The sequence below is a fragment of the Dysidea avara genome, chromosome 7, assembly GCF_963678975.1.
Source record: "Dysidea avara chromosome 7, odDysAvar1.4, whole genome shotgun sequence".
Lineage (NCBI taxonomy): Eukaryota > Metazoa > Porifera > Demospongiae > Dictyoceratida > Dysideidae > Dysidea > Dysidea avara.
In genome coordinates, this window is record NC_089278.1 from 35,613,550 (window position 1) to 35,622,579 (window position 9,030).

At 38.3% G+C, this 9,030-nt stretch overlaps 1 protein-coding gene across 2 annotated transcripts; it reads left to right on the forward strand.

Annotated features, from left to right (window-relative positions):
- The first annotated feature begins 728 nt into the window (after window positions 1-728).
- Window positions 729-3,001, forward strand: LOC136261519 (uncharacterized). Of its 2 annotated transcripts, none has more exons than XM_066055527.1 (12): window positions 729-879; window positions 942-1,103; window positions 1,155-1,303; window positions 1,361-1,456; window positions 1,579-1,701; window positions 1,755-1,880; window positions 1,980-2,048; window positions 2,101-2,186; window positions 2,273-2,399; window positions 2,460-2,556; window positions 2,633-2,706; window positions 2,756-3,001. In XM_066055527.1, exons 1-12 carry the CDS (start codon window positions 732-734, stop codon window positions 2,888-2,890), a joined length of 1,392 nt encoding a protein of 463 aa, XP_065911599.1. In that variant the 5' UTR covers window positions 729-731; the 3' UTR covers window positions 2,891-3,001. The 2 variants fall into 2 exon arrangements, with proteins under 2 accessions (XP_065911599.1, XP_065911600.1); XM_066055528.1 differs by having other exon boundaries at window positions 1,585-1,701.
- Window positions 3,002-9,030: the final 6,029 nt, after the last annotated feature.

Genomic DNA, 9,030 nt, shown 5'->3' on the forward strand with positions numbered 1-9,030 from the left:
GAACTCATGTTTGCACGAAAGCCAGTGCTACCGGTTGACATTAATACCGAAAAGAAAGATCCTGATGTATTGTTAACGGATTTTTGCAAAGCAGAAGATCCTTCTCTACTTAATGAGCTTCATCATGCTAAGCAAGCAACACTTAATGCTGCAAAGGCTAACATTCTGAAAGCACAACAAAGACAAAAAGAACAGTATGATAAGCGAAACTATAAGCCAGGTATGTAATATATATCTAAAGATACGCCAGTTCAATTTCTTTATGTAGGAACTTATGCTGTAGGAGCCAAAATGCTTATTAGAGATAATAAAAGGAAGAAAAGGAAGGGAGGAAAACTGGATTACAGATGGCTTGGTCCTTATGAAATTGTAAAATCACTAGGAAAAGGTCTCTACAGTTTAAAAGGAGTTGAAAATCCTGAAAAGGTCATTGAAAGAGTGCATGGCACTCGTCTCAAGCCTTATATGTCTCCAATACAGCCAATACCTCCTAAAGTAAGTTAACTGAATATTTGACATTACTTCTACCTTGGTTACCTCTTCTGTTTATGTTTAGAGTCCAACTGCAGTAGATGCATCTACCAGTTCTGGTACATCATATTCCGATTCATCAAGCAAAAATCAAAAATTTAAGGATTGTGAAGATATTTATTTATATAATACATTCAGTTAAGGATGTACACCCTGTCTTACTAATACTGTATGCATAATTGTGTGTATCTGCATAAATTATGTGTATAGATAAATTTATAAGTTATTTGTTTGTAGTAAACCGACTGCAAGATCAACAAATGGAATCTGACAGTACTGCAAGAAATTCTAATTCACCTGTGCCACTTCCTTCATTAAGCCAAGGAATAAGCAAGGAGCACTCTGATGGTATATGTGTATATTTATTGAATTATACTTCAAGGTGTGCACATCGTACTTATTTCATTTAGTTGTACAGGATAGCCAGGAAGTTAACAGTATAATTCAAGCTAGCACACCTCTTTGTATGGAAGAGTTTGTTCCTGAACTACTTCCAAGTGGCACTCGAATTTCACCAATTTGTGGGACTAAGAAAGGAGATACACAGCTTAATGCTACACCTAAATCACCTGGTAGGTGTTTCAACAAATTTCTGTATTATTTTGATTCATCACAAATTACAGAGAATAGAATTGTAGATGCAATTTTTGATTCGCCTAAAGGAGTTACTAAATGTAAAAGATTACTGCAGTTTTCTAGTCCTGATAAGAATTGTCCTGATCTTGTGAAACCACAGAGGAAGCGCAAATTGCTGAAAGATGTTTTTAAAACTGTAAGTTTGGCATATTCATCTGCATAATGGTGCTGCTACATGTGGCACATTGTACAGAATGAGAGTGCTTGCAAGAAGATAAAGAGTGATCCAGTGAAGGAGATTCATAAGAATGACTGTGAGATGGATACAGGATCCACTAATAATGCAGAGGTATAATAACAATGCTATACAGTAGTTATACAGCTATACATTATGCTACATGGAGCACATGTATAATGAATATATGTTATGTATGTATGCACAAAATATTATCATGTGTTTTATTCCTCAAGAAACAGCTTACTAAGATTTGGAATGGAAAACCATGTCATGTTGTTAAAGCAAGGATAGGTAGAAATGCAGTTCACCACGGAAGTTTCCACAGCCTAAAACCAAATCAAGATGTAAATGATGAGGTTCATTAATGTCTGACATGTATGTGCTTATTTAAATGTATTAAATTCCAAAGATAATCCATACATACCTTGAACTGTTATCAAATATCCAAGGAAATACTTTTGCCATGATTTCTCAGACACTATCTTGCATACTCAGCCATACCTCTGCTGGGAAGCATTCACACCTATTGTCTAAGGTACAGTTACAATGACGGTTAGTAACATTTTGCACACAATAACAAAGTAATTAAGCTATGTATAATTATTGCAATGAGAGTTGTTCCCTTGGTTGCTAGGAATCATTGAGCACGTATAAGTACATTGGAGGATGCTACAACCAAGGTAGTAACCATTGGATTCTCATTGTAAGTCTGCTCATCAGTAACATTGTCATCTGTTACGCTATTATGTTTTTAGGCTATGGACTTGGAGCAGAAAAGCTTTTATTATCTTGATCCCTATGGACCTTCACGGTCAAGCCGTGGTGCATTTGCTGCTGTAAAGTTAGTTAGTTACATGGCAAATAAGTTTTTTGGCATACATGTTACTTGAAAATGTGACTTCAATTGCTGAACACCTGTTTATACAGGAATTACTTCAAGAGAAGGGGTGAAATATTAGGAAAGGACCATTTAGACATCACTAAGTTTGAGTTGAAGCAGCTGAAGAGAAAGATTCAGTATGATACCTCCAACTGTGGTGTATACTGCATGAAGGTATAATCATACAATCATTATAAGTATAGCATTATAGTTTTTTGTTAAATGGCTGAACAGCTGTTTCTATCAGGAAGCATTGAAGAAAATAGCCTGTGCAGAATGAATACTACACAAGCACGGATTGATATAGGTGTTGCATTGCTTTCATACTCAGGTACTATAGTACATAATGACCTCTAGCTACAAACGAATGTGCCTGCATTATGGTATTTGATATACACATTCTATAGTTGATATGACCGAAAGGTGTATAATGTGTGGTGCAGGGGAACTAAGTATAAGTCATCCACAACATGTTGATTGGGTAAGACTAGTACACAATAATATATGCACATTTTAATGTATTTTTACAGGTACGATGTGATAAATGTAAGCAATGGTCACACATCATCTGCACCAACCTGAAGCCTGAAGAGGCCAAGAATGTAAACACTTTTTCATGCCACGAATGCTCCCAGGACATTCACCAGATTAATGACTTTGAATAATTGCAACCATGCCATGTATCTTTATAGCTACAGTGCTTTAGCATTATAATCTTATTTTAATAGCAAAATTCACCTGTGGAAAATTGTAACAGAATTAGCTACGTAGCAAGATATGAGTAACTATACCTAACATAGCTACAGTTAATTATTATTAGCTGTGCCAGAATATATCTACACTGCATGTTAATTCGAAAATATGAACTTCATACACTGTAGATAACACCTGTGGCAACTTGTATGAATCTCATACATGTAGCTATGATTTGTATGATCTTCATGCAAGTTGGCACAGGAGTCATCCACTCGAATTAACAGTGTAATTATTCTAATCACGAATTGTTCTGGAATAGAAACTACAGTATAGTACACCATAGTTGTTTATGCTAGCAAAGAGACGTTCTACTATAGGGTCGGCTATATTATGCTCAGTCCAGGTACTGGTATTGATATAGCTTTCTTGTAGCAAAGCCACGGCATCAGGCATGCGTTTGTGGACGCTTAGTTACGGTGGCAGAGGGATCCCTGTTGGCACAGTGGCGGAATACTTGAGGTAGGGAGTGCCGTTATGGCCGGCTAATGAAAGACTGGAGGCGGACCATTTATGTTCAGGCCGGACCATTTTTACACAGACATGTATGGTCCGGGGGGACCAGTTATGCATGCACAAATGGTCCGGCCGGACCATTTATGACAGCATAAATGGTCCGGCCGGACCGTTTTTGCCCGGACCATCGGTGCGTTGACGGTGGGGTCTATTCTACGGAACGGAACGGAACGGAACGGAACGGAACGGAATGATGGACTAAACTGCGGAACGGAACGCTTTCTCAGATTGAAGCTTGCAGCTTACCATTGCTGTACAAGTTATCAGTGACACTTCCAGCAGGTAATCAAACGTACCCCAAGAAAGATAAAACGAATTTAAGGATTGATTGTGGGTTCTTGTTGGTTATCATTAGTAACGAAGTACTAATTGTGGGAATAGCTGACTCAGTGTGTTCATCTTCGGATGTATCAAGTAGGGAACTTAATGCATGACTTGTTTTTACTAGTATGTGAGTTATTTTTACTTACTTGACTTTAGAATGTACAGTTTGAGGCCCAGCCTTCCTAATCGGCATAAATCAGTATGTGTATAGCTACACTACAAAGGAAACAAGTATGGTGACAAGCTGAATCAACTCAGTCTAAGCAGAATCTAAAGGAATTTTGTGCAGTGTGTGAGGAGCAAACATTCAGATACCTCAAGGAGGCTATATTGTGTGAACATCAATGATTCATTAACAGAGTAGTGGACTATTGTCAGATATCTCAGCCTGAGTACTGAGTTGAATTCTGGATGGGGTCTATTTTACAGAATGGAATGCTTTCTGAATCAACTTGCAGCTTGGCTAGCTGCTATCATTGCTGAAATTGCATTTTATCAGTGGAACCTCTAGGAAAATGGAATAGGATAATTATAAAACATTAATTAAGTGATTGTTTAGGTAATCATGACTTTATTCAGTCTAATAAACAGAATATATGGTTGATTGAGTGAGGTATCACTTGCAGAATGTTCAGACAACCAGTGATGAGATGCATGGATTCATCGAATTTTTGTTGTGGTTGGAGACATTAAATATCCAAAAGCAAACTGACTGTATAATATTAATCCACTTTCTTTATATTTTCTCAATTTTGAGCCTGTATACAAATAATTGAATTTTCCTTGTCAATAGAAATCCTAGAATAAGATGGGAGAGAAACTTATCTTTGTTTACCTATACTGTACAACCAAGAGTTCGTAATACTGATTTGTATGGGGGAGAGTGTCTAACTCCCAGTATGGCCTGTACAAACGCCCTGCGTAAAGTTCACCTTTCATCAAATCAACACCTTTACAGGGGGATAGAAAACTGTTGATTAGTGTTGCTGAAGAAGGTAAAGCCTTTGTTCTGAAATAAGGCCGAGGTGTTACTTTAAGCAGGGTGTTTGGTGAATGCATTCAAGTTAGACACTCTCCACCTTATTATGAACTCTTGGTACAACTTCAAAGGAAAATGAAGAAAACATACAGATGAATCAATAAAATCACTACAGTAAGGTGAATTACAGACTAGTGAGATCTTGGTTAATTAATGACAGTGATTGGAGATTAAGTGTGGTAGCTTCTTGTTCTTGAATATGTTGCAAAGTGGAAGTACAAATCAAAATGGGATATCAATTTCATTATGAAAAATTTGTATACATAAATAATCTAGCATTACTATTTCATTTGTCCTCCACTTAAACATGCTACAACAGTACTAGTGTCAGTACATTGGCAGTGAGTCTACCTTGAAATTTCAACTCTAGAGTAGATCCAACACAGGACAGCCCGCACTGTAACAAATACACGTGATCCCATTGTAATTTCATGGACCAGCTGGACTGGGAATCACTTGAAAATAGATGAACAAATTTAACCTGTTTTGTTTGAAGTGAAGCATGTGAAATGTTACACTTAAGAAATCCTAGGATTCTTAGGTGGTATGTAATTAATGTGAGTGTTCCATTTCAGGTCTGACTAGATACATTGAAATTACACACACATCCTGGTCCAAATCACGTTTGCCTGGTGGCTACGGGCATGATTTCACATGCGGCTTATAATAGAGATTTGGCTGATCTTGGAGTTTTGGCATTTAACCTGATTCAAGGCTAGCAGTCAGACACATCCTTGAATTGTGCAACAGATAAAATCAGCTCACTATTGAATACGGCATTAGTCCACTGCACCAGCTGTTAATATATAAATAACTCCATGCATACACTTCAGTGATGTTTGCAGAATATACCCTCCTTGCGGTCTGCCAAAATATTTGCTCCTCACACACTGCACAAAATTCTTCAAGTTTTAATTCAGCTGGCTCTTTCCTGTTACCAGTATCTTCCTGCTTGCTTTATTTATACACTGACTTATGACTTGAAAGACCGGCCCAGACTGTTTTCTAAAGTCTAAATAAGAAAAACAGCTCACATAAAGTTCCCTTCCGTATGGATGAACATCACTGATACAGCTCATCCCACAATAATACTTCGTTACTAATGACAACCAACAAAAACCCACAATCGATCCGTTAATTCTTTTTGTCTTATGTTTAATCACCCACTGGAGATGCCACTGCTAACTTATAAGGGAAGTTTCAGCAATGGTAAGTTGCAAGCTTCAATTTGAGAAAGCGTTCCGTTCCGTGGTTTAGTCCATCATTCCGTTCCGTTCCGTTCCGTTCCGTTCCGTTCCGTAGAATAGTCCCCACCTGCGTTGACAAGTAACTGGGGAGTAACACATGCTCTGAAGGTGGTGTCGCTTACTCTTCAGAGTAATGGTTATTCTCTTCAGAGTGTTGGTTACTCTCCATGGGGTGTTAAATCCTCCCTACACTGGGAACTCTCAGAGTGGTGGTTACTTTTTATTTTTAACAGTGCACCACCCGTTGATGACGAATGGTCAGAAAACCCCTCAACCAATTCAGAAGTGACCCTGTAATCCCTATTGCATTGAGTTTAATAAGCAGACGCTCATGAAGGACAGAGTCAAAGGCCTTTGCATAATCAAGGAATATATATACAGTGGGTAGTACTCCGACGTTCAAGACAAAGGGCCCAGCTATGAATCACAGACAACAATAAGGAAATGGTAGAATGGTTTGGGCGAAAACCATGTTGACATTTACTTTAAAGTCTACAGTGATTGGAAAGGGCATGCAGATCCAATTTGACAACAAATAATTCTCTCCATCACCTTAACAATAATAGATGTGAGACTAATAGGTCTGTAGTTACTAGAAAGACGTGGATCACCCTTCTTAAATACAGGAACAACATTAGCAGTGACCCAATCCTGTGGCAACTTTCCAGTTAACATTGACTGATTAAACAGTTTAGACAAAGGTACACAAATTAATGTAAGCAGCTGCCTTCTTTAATAATAATGGAGGAATAAGGTCAGGACCACAAGCCTTAGAGACATCAAGGTTAATTAATTCCTGAAAAACATCATCTGATGTAAAATTGATGGAATCAATAACTGAAGACTGGGCAGTAGTAGAAGATTGTACAGAGCTCAGATCTGACAACCTTTCGGCTGTAAACACAGATTGGAAATACTGGTTAAATACAGTGGCCTTAGCATCATCATCCACAATTAAACTGTCTTCCTGAAGAGGGAGCAGAGGGCGTCGAAAACCTTTAACGGAGTTAATCCACCTCCAGATACACTCTAATCCACCTCCCAATCCACCTCCACCTCCAGATACCTTTAACGGAGTTAATCCACCTCCTGTTACACTATAGCTATACATGCTTGCTGTTACTGCAGTTGCTACTGTTGCTATACTGCTTGCTACTACTGGTGTTTTGTGTATAGCTGAAACCGAATTTAAATTGTACATTTTACATTCTTGATGAAGCAATTTAATTTTTACTTTTACTTTACAGTGTCCAGCATGAAGATCTGATAGCAACTAGTGCGGCTGCAGCCTTTGAGCTAACATATGTAGACTTTGACATACTTATAACACAGCCAATAAGATGAACCGAAAATGGGCCAAAGAAAGGAAAATCACTCCTACCCCAGGATTCAAACTGCAGGCTACCCAATGTCTAGTCAAGCACCACACTTAGTCTCCTCCATATTTCATTAATTCTCTGTTTCTTGGCACACAAAATAGGATTCATCTATACCCTGCTACATGTTATATGCTGCATGTCTGTGAATCTATAAGCTATACAATAGAATGCATTGTGTTACCAATAAAGACAAGCAGTCGGTCTTAATTCAATGCAATTCTAAGAGCTGCACTGCATATTATATCTCTTGTATGCATCAGTCGTGTACATTGAGCTAATACTTGTGTGCATGCATGCATGCTAAATTCATATTCAAGTAGTTTTTAGCTATATACTTGAGAGATTTTCACTGGACATGCAGGGTTTGCACTACTTGAGAGATTTTATTATGAGAGATCTCAGATTTTTGCTTTACAGATTTTCCAGTCAGTTATGTACTTTCAAAGTCACTTTACTGTACAGGTATGAATCCATTGCAAGATATCTGCATGGACAAGAAAATATTATGTTAGCATACAGGAGATGAAAATTTAAGCCATCCATACTATTGTGATTGGGTATGCGAGCATATAATGTGAGTGTTGGATTTAGCTACGTTTTCTTGTTTTCTCTTCACAGGTGAAATGTGACAAATGGACACACATGCTATTTGGAAATGGCCGAAGCCAAATTCTATATACTGTTTATAGAATTACATCAAACTATTTGCAGAAAACATTAGACAGTATAGTAGCTAACTTAATTTTTATTATTGTATGTGTGTTAGTTCTCTACTTCCAATCCATTCTCATACATATTTGTCTTCACTTCAGTACTAGTAGCAACAAGTAGTAGCAAGTATAGTATATAGTTGTACTAGGCTACTAGCAAGTGTTAGCTATAGTAGCAGCAAGCATATAGTATAGCAGCGAATAGTAGCTGGTAGTATAGTGGCAAGTAGTATATCTATAGTGGTAGCAGAAAGTATAGGAGCACTATAGCAGTAGCAGCAACTATATAGTCTAAGTATAGCACAAAAGGAGCTCAGATCCTGCATACAGTATAGCTGGCGCAGCTAGTAGACAAGTAGCAGCAGGAAAAGGGGCAGCAGTGGCTAGTAGCAGTAGTAGAAACAGCAAAGCAAAAACAGTATACGTACATGCACTCATAGAATATCTATGATGCACTTCGAAACTGAACGTCAGGGAAACACGCATCCCTATACAGAGATATGTAGAGATATGTGTGCGGGGAACGCTTACCTGGGGTACATGGAAACATATATCACTGTGACTTGTAGATTGCTAGCCAGTTAGTGATATGTGTGCGGGGAAACACGGATCCCTAGTGATATGTGTGCGGGGAACACAAAACGCGGGGAAACACATATCACTGTGACACCGTAGTTTAGCCCCTGATTCCGTTCTGCCTCTTTCCGTTCCGTCGATTAGACCCCACCTCATCATGCAGGTTAAAACATCACCACGTCGTGCGTTTCCGTTTCCGCTGCTGTCCCACGATAGCTATATACACATATTACTGACTTGACCTTTGGCTTTTGTCTCGCC

What these genes read in the sequence shown, in the direction of transcription:
- LOC136261519 (XM_066055527.1), top strand. Translation starts at nt 732, where the DNA reads ATGTGTATAGATAAATTTATAAGTTATTTGTTTGTAGTAAACCGACTG. An exon ending in GATCCACTAATAATGCAGAG is followed by an intron (nt 1,457 to 1,578) that starts GTATAATAACAA and finishes TTATTCCTCAAG; the next exon opens with AAACAGCTTACTAAGATTTG. An exon ending in ATCAAGATGTAAATGATGAG is followed by an intron (nt 1,702 to 1,754) that starts GTTCATTAATGT and finishes TAAATTCCAAAG; the next exon opens with ATAATCCATACATACCTTGA.